Consider the following 18,586-nt stretch of genomic DNA (forward strand, 5'->3'; position numbering starts at 1 on the left):
GAACTATCACTTGTGCTCCCCACAATAAGATGCCACCCTGACTGGTTATTTCACATCTTCTGTTGAAGTATGGGTTTCATTTCATCAGATACGGGCTCCTGTGACTAACCATGTAGCACTTGTTCTCGTACCTGAGATAGGACTGGGTCCCGACTTGTCCAGTCTCTGATCTGTCGAGTGCACACCGGCGATGAGGCTAGGAAATTTAACAGTGAAACAAGTTCCTGTGGAACTGGGACATGCTCATTATTTTCTCCTAAAGGCAAATGACTAAGGACATCGGCGTTTGCGATGTGATTGCCAGCCTATGTACGAAAGTGTATTCTTACGCTGCCAGGATTAAGGCCCTATTCGTATTTCTGTACCTTCTTTCTAGCGCAGACTTTAATCCCGGCCTTCTTTTTGACTTCACTCTTGGCCGGACTTCTCTCTGATGCAGGCTCAACTTGTCTCACCCGGGGCTCTATTTCGTGAATTAAACCTGAGCCTCTGCGTCTTGACTGAGGGCTTTGCTTGAAATTGACCCTTCACAAGGTCCACCAATCCATCGAAATTCTTCAAAATCGGGGGCACTGGGGGCCGTCAAACTTTGAATCAGACTGTAGGTTTTGCTCCCACAAGTACTCAAGAGGATCGCTCACCCCTTCTCTTCCCCTGTAATCTCAGTCGCTTGAAAAAAGAACATGAGGCTTTCCATGTATTGGGGCCAACTGTCTGAGGCTGGTTCAAAAGGATCAATTCACCCAAATTGAGGCATTTTGAGAGAGGATAACTTCTTCAGTTCTAATGGAGCTTGCTACTTACAATCACTGGGGAGGTACAGTGCCGATTTCTTTTTAACTGGATTTCTTCTGTTCAATCCTGTTTTATCCTCATCGCCAGTTTGTTGTAAGGGTGGCGGAGTTGCTATTATTGACGATAGAGTTGATCAGCAGATGCTTCTTGGGTGGAAACATTAAGTTTAGTTACAATATACTCAGCAGCAACTACACGTGTGCTTTCAACTCCAACTCTAACTCCACACTGACTGTTGAGGTCGCCCGTGCTACTCTCCTAATGGTTACTACAGATCATGTGATCTTCTTTAACAAGTGTTACTCTTAAAGGTACATTACACACTGAATAAAACCATAATTTCTACCAAGGACAGTTAGGGATGGGCAATAAAGGCTGGACAAGCCAGCGATGCCCACAACCCTCAGTTGTGTTGGGGTGGGGGGGGACTTTAAATTGAATGAATCAATGGAATAAATCTATTCAATTGAAAAGCTAACCTGAGTGATGGTGACTGTGAAACTCCTGGACTTCCGTAAAAACCCCATCTGGTTCACTAATGCCCTTTAGGGAGGGAAATCTGCCCTTCCTTACCCGGCCTGGCCTACACGTGACTCCAGACCCACAGCCATGGGGTTGACCCTTAACTGCCCCCCTGAAATGGCCGAGCCAGATGCTCAGTTGTACAGAAGTAGGTTCATTGTCACCTTCAGTAGGGCAGTTAGGGATGGGCAATAAATGCTGGTCCAGCCAGCGATGCCCACATCCTGGGAGTGAATTGAAGAACAATTCTGGCCTCCATTTTATAAAAAGGACATAGAGACACTGGAACAGGTGCAGAAATAGGTTCACAAGGACAATCCCAGGATGGAGAGGTTATAACTATCGGGAAAGATTGAACAGGCCGGGGCTCTTGTCTCTAGAAAAGAGAAGGCTGAGGGGGTGACCTGATCGAGCTCTTTAAAACGATGGAGGGGGTTTCGATAGGGTCGACGTAGAGAAGATGTTTCCACTTGTCAAGGGGGAGACCAGAACTAGGGGGGGGCCATCGATATAAGACAGTCACGAATAAATCCAATTGGGGGGAATTCAGGAGAAACGTCTTTACCCAGAGAGCGGGGAGAATGTGGAACTCACTCCCACAGGGAGGGGTCGAGGTGAATCGTGTCGATGTGTTTAAGGGGGAAGCTGGATAAACTCATGAGGGACAAAGTGTGGGAAGGATATGGAGATGGGGGGAGATGAAGAGGGGATGGGGGAGATGAAGAGGGGACGGGGGGAGATGAAGAGGGGATGGGGGAGATGAAGAGGGGATGGGGGAGATGAAGAGGGGACGGGGGGAGATGAAGAGGGGATGGGGGAGATGAAGAGGGGATGGGGGAGATGAAGAGGGGATGGGGGAGATGAAGAGGGGATGGGGGAGATGAAGAGGGGACGGGGGAGATGAAGAGGGGATGGGGGAGATGAAGAGGGGATGGGGGAGATGAAGAGGGGATGGGGGAGATGAAGAGGGGATGGGGGAGATGAAGAGGGAATGGGGGGAGATGAAGAGGGGATGGGGGAGATGAAGAGGGAATGGGGGGAGATGAAGAGGGGACGGGGGGAGATGAAGAGGGGACGGGGGGAGATGAAGAGGGGACGGGGGGAGATGAAGAGGGGACGGGGGGAGATGAAGAGGGGACGGGGGAGATGAAGAGGGAATGGGGGGAGATGAAGAGGGAATGGGGGGAGATGAAGAGGGGACGGGGGGAGATGAAGAGGGGACGGGGGGAGATGAAGAGGGGACGGGGGGAGATGAAGAGGGGACGGGGGGAGATGAAGAGGGGACGGGGGGAGATGAAGAGGGGACGGGGGAGATGAAGAGGGAATGGGGGGAGATGAAGAGGGAATGGGGGGAGATGAAGAGGGAATGGGGGGAGATGAAGAGGGGACGGGGGGAGATGAAGAGGGGACGGGGGGAGATGGAGAGGGAGTGGGGGGAGATGAAGAGGGGACGGGGGGAGATGAAGAGGGGACGGGGGGAGATGAAGGGACGGGGGGAGATGAAGAGGGGACGGGGGGAGATGAAGAGGGAGTGGGGGGAGATGAAGAGGGGACGGGGGGAGATGAAGAGGGGACGGGGGGAGATGAAGAGGGAGTGGGAGGAGATGAAGAGGGGACGGGGGGAGATGAAGAGGGAGTGGGAGGAGATGAAGAGGGGACGGGGGGAGATGAAGAGGGAGTGGGGGGAGATGAAGAGGGAGTGGGAGGATGCTGAAACCCCAGCGTGGAGCAGAGGGGCCGAAAGGCCAGTGACTATGCTGGACATTCTGTGTGGCTTGAACAATTCCTGTGTTCCCATCCTCCCCCTCCCACCCTCTCCGGTTTCAGTGGGTCGGAGCTGGGTCTGGGTCCCACTGGTCCCCCCATTTTCCCTGTGCCAAGGGAAGCCTTGAACCCCGTCTCAGCGAGGTTCAATGCCGAGTCCCAGAGAGGGAGCCTGGTTTAAACCTGGGCGGGTGCTTTGGAGAAAGGCCCAGTCGGTGAAGAAATCTGCTTCAAACCAAAACTCAGTGACATTTGGAGCCTGGAACCTGGGTTAGTTCCCCTTTTGCGAGGGTGGAGAAGGAAGTTTTGTTCTGACGGGCTCTCTCCGAGCAGAACCCAGAGCCTCAGAGACAGGGAAGTGTTACTGAACTCACATAAACCACCGATTAAATCCCGGGCGGGAGGTGGGGGGATACATTCAGACAGCAACTGAAAGCAAAGGCCATGGCCGGAAAAGAAAGTAGTTAGCGATGTGGTCGAGGCAGCTCCCCGAAGCCCGGCGATCGCTGTGTTTGAGGTGATTCCCCAAGCGCGTGAGGGGTACTGAGGGGCCCCGGCTGTGGAGGTTGTCCTGCCCTGGACCTGTTCAGGAAGGGCAGCGCCTTCCGGGGCAGCTCGAAAACTAGCCGTTCGACAGACAGACCTGGGGGGCAACTTGCCAGTGGCTTCCCGTGTTCCCCCTCCCCTTCCTTGCTGGGGGAAGGGTGCTCCATACGGGCAGAGGTACAAGGCAGGGAGAGGGGGTGTTGGCGCTGAGCGGGTGGTGGTGGTGGGTGAGGAGCAGCCCGGTGGGGTTGCGTCTGTCCGCGCAGATGGCTGGGGGTGGGGGGTTGGGGGGGAGAGATGCCCACCAGGACAGGCAGGCAAGGAGGGAGTGGTGGTGTTGCATTGAGCGGAGAGTCCCGGTTACGGCGCAGGGGGTTGCATTCAGTTGGAATGGGATTGGGCTGTGCGTGAGATGACCTTCACCGTGCGGACACACGGGGCCCAGTGTGACAGGCCGAGTGCTGAGGCTTGGAGGGGCTCCTGCAGCCGGGCCCCTTCGTCCATCCGGCAAGTCTGAGCAGCAGCTCGTCTTGTGCTTTTCACCTGGGCTGCAGGTCCCTTCAGGTGTTTGTGGACAGATGTCCGGCGTCAGGACCAATCTTGTTGGGTTGAGATTTGGCTTCAGTCTCTGGCCATCTATGTCAATGTGGAATACTGCATTTCTTACTCCGTATTCGTTAGGACTTTATAGATAACAGTGAAATAACAACACACCCACGAATCTCCTGTAAATACTGACGCACACTGACCGGGGAGCCCCCTGTAAATACTGACACACTCCCCGGGGTCCCATTGTAAATATTGACACACTCCCCGGGGACCCCCCTGTAAATACTGACACACTCCCCGGGGTCTCCCCTGTAAATATTGACACACACCCGGGGATCCCGCTGTAAATACTGACACACTCCCCGGGGACCCCCTGTAAATACTGACACACTCCCCGGGGACCCCCTGTAAATACTGACACACTCCCCGGGGACCCCCTGTAAATACTGACACACTCCCCGGGGACCCCCCTGTAAATACTGACACACTCCCCGGGAACACCCTGTAAATACTGACACACTCCCCGGGGACCCCCTGTAAATACTGACACACTCCCCGGGAACACCCTGTAAATACTGACACACTGACCGGGGACCCCCCTGTAAATACTGACACACTCCCCCGGGGACCCCCTGTAAATACTGACACACTCCCCGGGGACCCCCTGTAAATACTGACACACTCCCCGGGGACCCCCTGTAAATACTGACACACTCCCCGGGGACCCCCCCCTGTAAATACTGACACACTCCCCGGGGATCCCCCTGTAAATACTGACACACTCCCCGGGGACCCCCCCCCTGTAAATACTGACACACTCCCCGGGGACCCCCTGTAAATACTGACATAGTCCCCAGGGACCCCCCTGTAAATACTGACACACTCCCCGGGGACCCCCCTGTAAATACTGACATAGTCCCCAGGGACCCCCCTGTAAATACTGACACACTCCCCGGGGACCCCCCCTGTAAATACTGACACACTCCCCGGGACCCCCTGTAAATACTGACACACTCCCCGGGGACCCCCCTGTAAATACTGACACACTCCCCGGGGACTCCCCTGTAAATACTGACACACTCCCCGGGGACCCCCCTGTAAATACTGACACACTCCCCGGGGACCCCCTGTAAATACTGACACACTCCCCGGGGAACCCCCCCTGTAAATACTGACACACTCCCCGGGGACCCCCCTGTAAATACTGACACACTCCCCGGGGACCCCCCCTGTAAATACTGACACACTCCCCGGGGACCCCCCTGTAAATACTGACACACTCCCCAGAGACCCCCTGTAAATACTGACACACTCCCCGGGGACCCCCCTGTAAATACTGACACACTCCCCGGGGACACCCCCCTGTAAATACTGACACACTCCCCGGGGATCCCCCTGTAAATACTGACACACTCCCCGGGGACCCCCCTGTAAATACTGACACACTCCCCGGGGACCCCCCCCCTGTAAATACTGACACACTCCCCGGGGACCCCCCTGTAAATACTGACACACTCCCCGGGAACACCCTGTAAATACTGACACACTCCCCGGGGACCCCCCTGTAAATACTGACACACTCCCCGGGGACCCCCCCCCTGTAAATACTGACACACTCCCCGGGGACCCCCCTGTAAATACTGACACACTCCCCGGGAACACCCTGTAAATACTGACACACTCCCGGGGATCCCCCTGTAAATACTGACACACTCCCCGGACACCCTGTAAATACTGACACACTCCCTGGGGACCCCCCTGTAAATACTGACACACTCCCCGGGGATTCCCCTGTAAATACTGACACACTCCCCGGGGTCCCCCTGTAAATACTGACACACCCCCCGGGGACCCCCTGTAAATACTGACACACTCCCCGGGGACCCCCTGTAAATACTGACACGCTCCCCGGGGACCCCCTGTAAATACTGACACACTCCCCGGGGATCCCCCTGTAAATACTGACACACTCCCCGGGGACCCCCTGTAAATACTGACACACTCCCCGGGGATCCCCCTGTAAATACTGACACACTCCCCGGGGATCCCCCTGTAAATACTGACACACTCCCCGGGGACCCCCCCTGTAAATACTGACACACTCCCCGGGGACCCCCCTGTAAATACTGACACACTCCCCGGGGTCCCCCTGTAAATACTGACACACTCCCCGGGGACCCCCCTGTAAATACTGACACACTCCCCGGGGACCCCCCTGTAAATACTGACACACTCCCCGGGGACCCCCTGTAAATACTGACTCACTCCCCGGGGACCCCCTGTAAATACTGACACACTCCCCGGGAACCCCTGTAAATACTGACACACACTCCCCCGGGGACCCCCTGTAAATACTGACACACTCCCCGGGGACCCCCTGTAAATACTGACACACTCCCCGGGGTCCCCCTGTAAATACTGACACACTCCCCGGGGACCCCCCTGTAAATACAGACACACTCCCCGGGGTCTCTCCCTGTAAATACTGACACACTCCCCGGGGACCCCCCCGTAAATACTGACACACTCCCCGGGGACCCCCTGTAAATACTGACACACTCCCCGGGGACCCCCCTGTAAATACAGACACACTCCCCGGGGTCTCTCCCTGTAAATACTGACACACTCCCCGGGGACCCCCCTGTAAATACTGACACACTCCCCGGGGATCCCCCTGTAAATACTGACACAGTGTGACACAGGCCCCCCATCGAGCTCTCCTTTCCCACCCCCTTCTACCACCTTATATTTCATCTCATTTCTATATATCTTAGTTCGGATGAAGGGTCATTCGGACTCGAAACGTTAACTGTGTCCCTCTCCGCAGACGCTGTCAGACCTGCGGAGTTTCTCCAGCTGTTTTTGTTTCTGTCCTGAGTTTGAATGACTGTCTCTGCTCCCTAAAGTAACACAGTTTAGCTTTCTTAACATATTCTGCATGGCTGCCTGTTAAATCTTAGCTGACTTCACTCATAAATACCGAGGTGGTTACCAGACAAGTTGGTTGTCTGACCTCTGTGTCCAGCAGTGATTCCCCCCCAGGTGACAGTACTAATTCACAGTTAGCACAGGTTAATGATGGTGTGTATAGACATGGGGTGTGAATAGACAGGGGGTGTGTATCGACAGGGGGTGTGTATCGACAGGGGGTGTGTATCAACAGGGGGTGTGTATCGACAGGGGGTGTGTATCGACAGGGGGTGTGTATAGACAGGGGGTGTGTGTATAGACATGGGGTGTGTGTATCGACAGGGGGTGTGTATCGACAGGGGGTGTGTGTATCGACATGGGGTGTGTATAGACAGGGGGTGTGTATAGACAGGGGGTGTGTGTAGACAGGGGGTGTGTATAGACAGGGGGTGTGTATAGACAGGGGGTGTGTATAGACAGGGGGTGTGTGTAGACAGGGGGTGTGTATCGACCGGGGGTGTGTATAGACAGGGGGTGTGTATAGACAGGGGGATGTGTATAGACAGGGGGTGTGTATAGACAGGGGGTGTGTATAGACAGGGGGTGTGTGTAGACAGGGGGTGTGTATCGACCGGGGGTGTGTATAGACAGGGGATGTGTATAGACAGGGGGGTGTGTATAGACAGGGGGTGTGTGTATAGACAGGGGGTGTGTGTATAGACAGGGGGTGTGTGTATAGACAGGGGGTGTGTGTATAGACAGGGGGTGTGTGTATAGACAGGGGGTGTGTGTATAGACAGGGGGTGTGTATAGACAGGGGGTGTGTATCGACAGGGGGTGTGTATAGACAGGGGGTGTGTGTATAGACAGGGGGTGTGTTTATAGACAGGGGGTGTGTGTATAGACAGGGGGTGTGTATAGACAGGGGGTGTGTATAGACAGGGGGTGTGTATAGACAGGGGGTGTGTGTATAGACAGGGGGTGTGTATAGACAGGGGGTGTGTATAGACAGGGGGTGTGTATAGACATGGGGTGTGTGTATAGACAGGGGGTGTGTATCGACAGGGGGTGTGTAATGACAGGGGGCGTGTATTATGAGGGGGGTGTTTAGAGAAGGGGGTATGCTCTGAGAGGGGTTATGTGTACAGAGTGGGGTGTATAGGGGGGTGTATATAGAGAGAGGCTGTCTATAGGGAAGGGCGTGTATAGAGGGGGTTGTGCATAGAGGGACAGGGTGTGTATAGAGGGGGTGTTTGTATCAAGGGCAATGTAATGAGGGACAGAGTGTAATGAGGGACAGAGTGTAATGAGGGACAGAGTGTAATGAGGGACAGAGTGTAATGAGGGACAGAGTGTAATGAGGGACAGTGCGTAATGAGGGACAGTGCGTAATGAGGGACAGTGCGTAATGAGGGACAGTGTGTAATGTGGGGCAGTGTGTAATGTGGGGCAGTGTGTAATGTGGGGCAGTGTGTAATGAGGGACAGTGCACAATGAGGGACAGTGTGTAATGTGGGGCAGTATGTAATGAGGGACAGTGCACAATGAGGGACAGTGTGTAATGTGGGGCAGTATGTAATGAGGGACAGTGTGTAATGTGGGGCAGTGTGTAATGAGGGACAGTGTGTAATGTGGGGCAGTGTGTAATGTGGGGCAGTGTGTAATGAGGGACAGTGTGTAATGTGGGACAGTGCGTAATGAGGGACAGTGTGTAATGTGGGGCAGTATGTAATGAGGGACAGTGTGTAATGCGGGACAGTGTGTAATGCGGGACAGTGTGTAATGCGGGGCAGTGTGTAATGCGGGGCAGTGTGTAATGAGGGACAGTGTGTAATGTGGGACAGTGCGTAATGCGGGACAGTGTGTAATGTGGGACAGTGTGTAATGTGGGACAGTGCGTAATGTGGGGCAGTGCGTAATGTGGGGCAGTGCGTAATGTGGGACAGTGCGTAATGTGGGACAGTGCGTATGTGGGACAGTGCGTAATGTGGGACAGTGCGTAATGTGGGACAGTGCGTAATGTGGGACAGTGTGTAATGTGGGACAGTGGGTAATGAGGGACAGTGCGCAGTGAGGGACAGTGCGTAATGAGGGACAGTGCGCAATGAGGGACAGTGCGTAATGAGGGACAGTGCGTAATGAGGGACAGTGCGTAATGCGGGACAGTGCGTAATGCGGGACAGTGCGTAATGCGGGTCAGTGCGTAATGAGGGACAGTGCGTAATGCGGGGCAGTGCGTAATGCGGGGCAGTGCGTAATGCGGGTCAGTGCGTAATGCGGGACAGTGTGTAATGAGGGACAGTGTGTAATGAGGGACAGTGTGTAATGAGGGACAGTGCACAATGAGGGACAGTGTGTAATGAGGGATAGTGCGTAATGCAGTACAGTGTGTAATGAGGTACAGTGTGTAATGCGGGACAGTGTGTAATGAGGGATAGTGCGTAATGCAGTACAGTGTGTAATGAGGTACAGTGTGTAATGAGGGACAGTGTGTAATGAGGGACAGTGCACAATGAGGGACAGTGCGTAATGTGGGACAGTGCGTAATGTGGGGCATTGTGTAATGAGGGACAGTGCGTAATGAGGTACAGTGTGTAATGCGGGACAGTGTGTAATGCGGGTCAGTGTGTAATGAGGGACAGTGCACAATGAGGGACAGTGTGTAAGGAGGGATAGTGCGTAATGCAGTACAGTGTGTAATGAGGGACAGTGTGTAATGAGGGACAGTGCGTAATGCAGTACAGTGTGTAATGAGGGACAGTGTGTAATGAGGGACAGTGTGTAATGAGGGACAGTGCCCAATGAGGGACAGTGTGTAATGAGGGACAGTGTGTAATGAGGGACAGTGTGTAATGAGGGACAGCGTGTAATGAGGGACAGTGCGTAATGAGGGACAGTGTGTAATGAGGGACAGCGTGTAATGAGGGGACAGTGTGTAATGTGGGACAGTGTGTAATGTGGGACAGTGTGTAATGTGGGACAGTGTGTAATGCGGGACAGTGTGTAATGCGGGACAGTGTGTAATGCGGGACAGTGTGTAATGTGGACAGTGTGTAATGCGGGACAGTGTGTAATGAGGGACAGCGTGTAATGAGGGACAGTGTGTAATGATGGACAGTGTGTAATGAGGGACAGTGCACAATGAGGGACAGTGTGTAATGAGGGATAGTGCGTAATGCAGTACAGTGTGTAATGAGGGACAGTGCACAATGAGGGACAGTGCACAATGAGGGATAGTGCGTAATGCAGTACAGTGTGTAATGAGGGACAGTGCACAATGAGGGACAGTGCACAATGAGGGATAGTGCGTAATGCAGTACAGTGTGTAATGAGGGACAGTGCACAATGAGGGACAGTGTGTAATGAGGGATAGTGCGTAATGCAGTACAGTGTGTAGAGTGGGCCCCATGTTACACAGGGAGTTCTGGGAGGTTTACACCATTCCATGGTTTGATATTCTCTCCTCTCCCTGTTCAGGTGTGTGAAGTCAGGGCAGTATCAGCCGTCTATCAGGAACTTCAGGCACGCTTCCACAGTCTTCAAGGTTCCCTGGCCACAGCCAAACTGGAGACAGAAGAGGTAGGGAGGCTTTCCTCTTCACTGTCTGCTGAGGATCCACAGGCAGCACTGTCAAGGCAGCACTGACCTGCTTAACGGCAAACATGCCACTCTGTGCTTATGCAAGGTTTTGTGAGTGTGTGCGTCTCTGCGTGAGTGTCTGTGTGTAGGTGTCTGTGTGTGTGTGTCTGTGCATGTCTCTGTGTGTGAGTGTCTCTGTGTGTGAGTGTCTGTGTGTGCGTGTGTCTGTGTGTGCGTGTGTCTGTGTGTGCGTGTGTCTGTGTGCGTGTGTCTGTGTGCGTGTGTCTGTGTCTGTGTGCGTGTGTCTGTGTGAGTGTCTCTGTGTGTGAGTGTCTCTGTGTGTGTGTCTCTGTGTGTGTCTGTGTGTGCGTGTGTCTGTGTGTGCGTGTGTCTGTGTGTGCGTGTGTCTGTGTCTGTGTGTGTCTGTGTGTGCGTGTGTCTGTGTGCGTGTGTCTGTGTGTGAGTGTCTCTGTGTGTGTCTGTGTGTGCGTGTGTCTGTGTGTGCGTGTGTCTGTGTGTGCGTGTGTCTATGTGTGCTTTTTGTATTCTTTCATGGGATGTGGGCCTTGCAGGCAAGACCAGCACTTATTACCCATCCCGAATTGCCCTTGAGAAGGTGGGGGTGAGCTGCCTTCTTGAACCGCTGCAGTCCGTGTGGTTAGGTACACCCACAGTGCTGTTAAGAAACGATGTGTGTGTGTGCGTGTGTATGTCACAGTGGGCTTGTATAAGTAACAATGCGTGTGTGGGTGTGTAGGTAACAGTGTTTGTGTATGGGTGTGTGTGTGTATAAGTAACAGTGTGTGTATGGGTGTGTGTGTGTGTGTAAGTAACAGTGTGTGTGTGTGTAAGTAGCTGTGCGTGTGTGTGTAAGTAGCTGTGCGTGTGTGTGTAAGTGACTGTGTGTGTGTGTAAGTAACAGTGTGTGTGTGTGTAAGTAGCTGTGCGTGTGTGTGTAAGTAACTGTGTGTGTGTGTGTGTGTGTGTAAGTAGCTGTGCGTGTGTGTGTAAGTGACTGTGTGTGTGTGTAAGTAAGTGTGTGTGTGTGTGTGTAAGTAGCTGTGCGTGTGTGTGTAAGTAACTGTGTGTGTGTGGGTGTGTGTGTAAGTAGCTGTGCGTGTGTGTGTAAGTAGCTGTGCGTGTGTGTGTAAGTGACTGTGTGTGTGTGTAAGTAACAGTGTGTGTGTGTGTGTAAGTAGCTGTGCGTGTGTGTGTAAGTAACTGTGTGTGTGTGTGTGTGTGTAAGTAGCTGTGCGTGTGTGTGTAAGTGACTGTGTGTGTGTGTAAGTAAGTGTGTGTGTGTGTGTGTAAGTAGCTGTGCGTGTGTGTGTAAGTAACTGTGTGTGTGTGTGTGTATGTGTGTGTAAGTAGCTGTGCGTGTGTGGGTGTGTGTGTAAGTAACAGTGTGTGTGTATAAGTTACTGTATATGTGTGAGTGTGTAAGTAACAGTGTGTGTGTATAAGTAACTGTGTGTGTGGGTATGAGTATGTAAGTAACAGTGTGTGTGTGTGTAAGTAGCTGTGTGTTTGTGGGTGTGAGTGTGTAAGTAACAGTGTGTATGTGGGTGTGAGTGTGTAACAGTGTGTGTGTGTAAGTAGCTGTGTGAGTGTGAGTGTGTAACAGTGTGTGTGTGAGTGTGTAACAGTGTTTATGTGGGTGTGAGTGTGTAAGTAACAGTGTGTGTGTGGGTGTGGTGGCTGTGTAAGAGCGTGTGTGAGTGTGAGTGTGTGACTCCGACACGGGTGACTCTGACCCTCTCTCTCACGCTCCTGTAGATTAACAAGACAGTGAAAGCCACACTCCAGGCATTACAGGAGCTGGCAGCGAATGAGGAGTTGGATCTTCCTGACACCTTCCAGACCAGCCGGTCCACTGAGTCGGTGAAATCTGCTGCTTCCGACTCCTCCATCAAAGCGAACATTGGCAAACGCCGGAGCAACCAACAGGACACGGAGATGTACTATTTCACCGTAAGGCCAGAGAGTGACAGGCTGTGGGGACAAATCCCCTCCCCACAGGCTGCGGGGAACATATCCCCTCCCTCCCCACAGGCTGCGGGGAAACACCCCCTCCCTCCCCACAGGCTGCGGGGAAACACCCCCTCCCTCACCACAGGCTGCGGGGAATCACCCCCTTCCTCCCCACAGGCTGCGGGGAATCACCCCCTTCCTCCCCACAGGCTGCGGGGAATCACCCCCTCCCTCCTCACAGGCTGTGGGGAATCACCCCCTCCCTCCCCACAGGCTGCGGGGAATCACCCCCTTCCTCCCCACAGGCTGTGGGGAATCACCCCCTCCCTCCCCACAGGCTGCGGGGAATCACCCCCTTCCTCCCCACAGGCTGCGGGGAATCACCCCCTCCCTCCTCACAGGCTGTGGGGAATCACCCCCTCCCTCCCCACAGGCTGCGGGGAATCACCCCCTTCCTCCCCACAGGCTGTGGGGAATCACCCCCTCCCTCCTCACAGGCTGTGGGGAATCACCCCCTCCCTCCTCACAGGCTGCGGGGAATCACCCCCTCCCTCCCCACAGGCTGTGGGGAATCACCCCCTCCCTCCTCACAGGCTGTGGGGAATCACCCCCTCCCTCCCCACAGGCTGTGGGGAATCACCCCCTCCCTCCTCACAGGCTGTGGGGAATCACCCCCTCCCTCCTCACAGGCTGCGGGGAAACACCCCCTCCCTCCCCACAGGCTGCGGGGAATCACCCCCTCCCTCCTCACAGGCTGCGGGGAAACACCCCCTCCCTCCCCACAGGCTGCGGGGAAACACCCCCTCCCTCCTCACAGGCTGCGGGGAATCACCCCCTCCCTCCCCACAGGCTGCGGGGAAACACCCCCTCCCTCCCCACAGGCTGCGGGGAAACACCCCCTCCCTCCTCACAGGCTGTGGGGAATCACCCCCTCCCTCCTCACAGGCTGTGGGGAATCACCCCCTCCCTCCCCACAGGCTGTGGGGAATCACCCCCTCCCTCCTCACAGGCTGTGGGGAATCACCCCCTCCCTCCTCACAGGCTGTGGGGAATCACCCCCTCCCTCCCCACAGGCTGCGGGGAATCACCCCCTCATTTCTCTTCGTTTATTTATTGTCCGAGGGCCTGTGGGTGTCGCTGACTATTCCAGCATTTGTTGCCCATCCCTAATTGCCCCTTGAACTGAATGTCTTGCCGGGGCCATTTCAGGGGGGCAGTTTACAGTCGACCCCCCCCCCCACTCATCGCTGTGGGGTCTGGAGTCACGTGTAGGCCAGACTGGGTAAGGAGGGCAGATTTCCCTCCCCTAAAGGGGCATTAGTGACCCAGATGGGGTTATTACCACAGTCGAGGGTAGTTTCACTGTCACCGTCACTGAGACTGGATCTCAATTCCGGGTTTATTCACTGAATTTAAATTCCCCCAGCGGCCGGGGTGGGGTTTATACCCGTGTCCCCCTCCCCGCCCCCAGAGCATCAGCCTGGGCCCCTGGGCCACTAGCCCAGTGACGTTCCCGCTGGACCACCCTCTCCTCCGCTTTCAGGGAACCTGACAGTTTATGATACGCGGGCGGCAGACGGAGAGGGGGACCCGTTGGGGGGAGGGGGGGTGATACCCCCGGGGTTTTGGGGAGGGGGGGGTGATTTCCCCGGGGTTTTGGGGAGGGGGGGTGATTTCCCCGGGGTTTTGGGGAGGGGGGTTGATTTCCCCGGGGTTTTGGGGAGGGGGGGGTGATTTCCCCGGGGTTTTGGGGAGGGGGGGGTGATTTCCCCGGGGTTTTGGGGAGGGGGGGTGATTTCCCTGGGGTTTTGGGGAGGGGGGGTGATACCCCCGAGGTTTTGGGGAGGGGGGGTGATACACCCGGGGTTTTGGGGAGGGAGGGTGATTTCCCCGGGGTTTTGGGGAGGGGGGGGTGATACACCCGGGGTTTTGGGGAGGGGGGGGTGATTTCCCTGGGGTTTTGGGGAGGGGGGGTGATTTCCCCGGGGTTTTGGGGAGGGGGGGTGATTTCCCCAGGGTTTTGGGGAGGGGGGAGTGATTTCCCCAGGGTTTTGGGGAGGGGGGGTGATTTCCCCAGGGTTTTGGGGAGGGGGGGTGATTTCCCCGGGGTTTTGGGGAGGGGGGGGTGATTTCCCAGGGTTTTGGGGAGGGGGGGTGATACCCCCGAGGTTTTGGGTAGGGGGGGGTGATTTCCCCGGGGTTTTGGGGAGGGGGGGTGATTTCCCGGGGTTTTGGGGAGGGGGGGTGATTTCCCGGGGTTTTGGGGAGGGGGGGTGATTTCCCCGGGGTTTTGGGGAGGGGGGGTGATTTCCCCGGGGTTTTGGGGAGGGGGGGGGTGATTTCCCTAGGGTTTTGGGGAGGGGGGGTGATTTCCCTGGGGTTTTGGGGAGGGGGGGTGATTTCCCCGGGGTTTTGGGGAGGGGAGGTGATTTCCCGGGGTTTTGGGGAGGGGGGAGTGATTTCCCCAGGGTTTTGGGGAGGGGGGAGTGATTTCCCCAGGGTTTTGGGGAGGGGGGGTGATTTCCCCGGGGTTTTGGGGAGGGGAGGGTGATTTCCCCGGGGTTTTGGGGAGGGGGGGGTGATTTCCCTGGGGTTTTGGGGGAGGGGGGGTGATACCCCCGAGGTTTTGGGGAGGGGGGGTGATTTCCCCGGGGTTTTGGGGAGGGGGAGTGATTTCCCCAGGGTTTTGGGGAGGGGGGTTGATTTCCCCAGGGTTTTGGGGAGGGGGGTTGATTTCCCCGGGGTTTTGGGGAGGGGGGGGGTGATTTCCCCGGGGTTTTGGGGAGGGGGGGTGATTTCCCCGGGGTTTTGGGGAGGGGGGGTGATTTCCCCGGGGTTTTGGGGAGGGGGGGGTGATTTCCCCAGGGTTTTGGGGAGGGGGGAGTGATTTCCCCGGGGTTTTGGGGAGGGGGGGTGATTTCCCCGGGGTTTTGGGGAGGGGGGGTGATTTCCCTGGGGTTTTGGGTAGGGGGGGGTGATTTCCCCGGGGTTTTGGGGAGGGGGGTTGATTTCCCCGGGGTTTTGGGGAGGGGGGGGTGATTTCCCTGGGGTTTTGGGGAGGGGGGGGGGTGATACACCCGGGGTTTTGGGGAGGGGGGGTGATTTCCCCGGGGTTTTGGGGAGGGGGGGTGATTTCCCCGGGGTTTTGGGGAGGGGGGTTGATTTCCCCGGGGTTTTGGGGAGGGGGGGTGATTTCCCCGGGGTTTTGGGGAGGGGGGGTGATTTCCCCGGGGTTTTGGGGAGGGGGGGTGATTTCCCCGGGGTTTTGGGGAGGGGGGGTGATACACCCGGGGTTTTGGGGAGGGGGGGTGATTTCCCTAGGGTTTTGGGGAGGGGGGGTGATACACCCGGGGTTTTGGGGAGGGGGGGTGATACACCCGGGGTTTTGGGGAGGGGGGTTGATTTCCCTGGCGTTTTGGGGAGGGGGGGTGATTTCCCCAGGGTTTTGGGGAGTGGGGGTTGATACACCCGGGGTTTTGGGGAGGGGGGGTGATTTCCCCGGGGTTTTGGGGAGGGGGGGGTGATTTCCCCGGGGTTTTGGGGAGGGGGGTGATTTCCCCGGGGTTTTGGGGAGGGGGGGTGATTTCCCCGGGGTTTTGGGGAGGGGGGGTGATTTCCCCGGGGTTTTGGGGAGGGGGGGTGATTTCCCGGGGTTTTGGGGAGGGGGGGTGATTTCCCCGGGGTTTTGGGGAGGGGGGGTGATTTCCCCAGGGTTTTGGGGAGGGGGGGTGATTTCCCTAGGGTTTTGGGGAGGGGGGGTGATTTCCCCAGGGTTTTGGGGAGGGGGGGTGATTTCCCCGGGGTTTTGGGGAGGGGGGGGTGATTTCCCCGGGGTTTTGGGGAGGGGGGGGTGATTTCCCCGGGGTTTTGGGGAGGGGGGGTGATTTCCCTGGGGTTTTGGGGAGGGGGGGTGATTTCCCCGGGGTTTTGGGGAGGGGGGGTGATACCCCGGGGTTTTGGGGAGGGGGGGGTGATTTCCCCGGGGTTTTGGGGAGGGGGGGGTGATTTCCCCGGGGTTTTGGGGAGGGGGGGTGATTTCCCCGGGGTTTTGGGGAGGGGGGGTGATTTCCCCAGGGTTTTGGGGAGGGGGGGGTGATTTCCCCGGGGTTTTGGGGAGGGGGGGGTGATTTCCCCGGGGTTTTGGGGAGGGGGGGTGATTTCCCCGGGGTTTTGGGGAGGGGGGGTGATTTCCCCGGGGTTTTGGGGAGGGGGGTTGATTTCCCCGGGGTTTTGGGGAGGGGGGGTGATTTCCCCGGGGTTTTGGGGAGGGGGGGTGATTTCCCCGGGGTTTTGGGGAGGGGGGGTGATACACCCGGGGTTTTGGGGAGGGGGGGTGATTTCCCCGGGGTTTTGGGGAGGGGGGGTGATACACCCGGGGTTTTGGGGAGGGGGGGTGATTTCCCTAGGGTTTTGGGGAGGGGGGGTGATACACCCGGGGTTTTGGGGAGGGGGGGTGATACACCCGGGGTTTTGGGGAGGGGGGTTGATTTCCCTGGCGTTTTGGGGAGGGGGGGTGATTTCCCCAGGGTTTTGGGGAGTGGGGGTTGATACACCCGGGGTTTTGGGGAGGGGGGGTGATTTCCCCGGGGTTTTGGGGAGGGGGGGGTGATTTCCCCGGGGTTTTGGGGAGGGGGGTGATTTCCCCGGGGTTTTGGGGAGGGGGGGTGATTTCCCCGGGGTTTTGGGGAGGGGGGGTGATTTCCCCAGGGTTTTGGGGAGGGGGGGTGATTTCCCCGGGGTTTTGGGGAGGGGGGGTGATTTCCCCGGGGTTTTGGGGAGGGGGGGTGATTTCCCCGGGGTTTTGGGGAGGGGGGGTGATTTCCCCAGGGTTTTGGGGAGGGGGGGTGATTTCCCTAGGGTTTTGGGGAGGGGGGGTGATTTCCCCAGGGTTTTGGGGAGGGGGGGTGATTTCCCCGGGGTTTTGGGGAGGGGGGGGTGATTTCCCCGGGGTTTTGGGGAGGGGGGGGTGATTTCCCCGGGGTTTTGGGGAGGGGGGGTGATTTCCCTGGGGTTTTGGGGAGGGGGGGTGATTTCCCCGGGGTTTTGGGGAGGGGGGGTGATACCCCCGGGGTTTTGGGGAGGGGGGGGTGATTTCCCCGGGGTTTTGGGGAGGGGGGGGTGATTTCCCCGGGGTTTTGGGGAGGGGGGGTGATTTCCCCGGGGTTTTGGGGAGGGGGGTGATTTCCCCAGGGTTTTGGGGAGGGGGGGGTGATTTCCCCGGGGTTTTGGGGAGGGGGGGGTGATTTCCCCGGGGTTTTGGGGAGGGGGGGTGATTTCCCCGGGGTTTTGGGGAGGGGGGGTGATTTCCCCGGGGTTTTGGGGAGGGGGGGTGATTTCCCCGGGGTTTTGGGGAGGGGGGGTGATTTCCCCGGGGTTTTGGGGAGGGGGGGGTGATTTCCCCGGGGTTTTGGGGAGGGGGGGTGATTTCCCCGGGGTTTTGGTGAGGGGGTTAATAACCCCGGGGTAATGATTATACCACACTACCTGCCAGGTTCACTCTCTCCTCCTCTCCCCTCAGAAACTGAAGGAGTTTGTGGCCGTGACGAGCAGAATTACAAAACTACAGGCAAAGTTTGAAGTATTGAAACCGTCCGTGGAGAAGGGTGAGTCTATCAGTGTGGGGTATACTGGAGTGAGGGTCAGTGTGGGGCGTAGTGGAGTGAGGGTCAGTGTGGGGTATACTGGAGTGAGGGTCAGTGTGGGGTATACTGGAGTGAGGGTCAGTGTGGGGTGTAGTGGAGTGAGGGTCAGTGTGGGATATACTGGAGTGAGGGTCAGTGTGGGGTATACTGGAGTGAGGGTCAGTGTGGGGTATACTGGAGTGAGGGTCAGTGTGGGGTGTAGTGGAGTGAGGGTCAGTGTGGGGTGTAGTGGAGTGAGGGTCAGTGTGGGGTATACTGGAGTGAGGGTCAGTGTGGGGTGTAGTGGAGTGAGGGTCAGTGTGGGGTGT

At 56.9% G+C, this 18,586-nt stretch overlaps 1 protein-coding gene across 1 annotated transcript in view; it reads left to right on the top strand.

Annotated features, from left to right (window-relative positions):
* The window catches only part of LOC144676022 (SLIT-ROBO Rho GTPase-activating protein 3-like), a gene marked incomplete at its 3' end in the record, with an annotated part of 41,668 nt that extends 23,394 nt beyond the window's left edge, over positions 1-18,274 (top strand). Inside the window, exons 9-11 of the mRNA XM_078536544.1 lie at positions 10,564-10,665; positions 12,442-12,636; positions 18,155-18,274. Of these exons, the coding sequence (XP_078392670.1) occupies positions 10,564-10,665; positions 12,442-12,636; positions 18,155-18,274 (417 nt within the window). The remainder of the gene's footprint in view (positions 1-10,563; positions 10,666-12,441; positions 12,637-18,154) is intronic.
* Positions 18,275-18,586: the final 312 nt, after the last annotated feature.

Source organism: Cetorhinus maximus, unplaced genomic scaffold (genome assembly GCF_964194155.1).
Source record: "Cetorhinus maximus unplaced genomic scaffold, sCetMax3.hap1.1 HAP1_SCAFFOLD_1297, whole genome shotgun sequence".
Classification (NCBI taxonomy): Eukaryota; Metazoa; Chordata; class Chondrichthyes; order Lamniformes; family Cetorhinidae; genus Cetorhinus; species Cetorhinus maximus.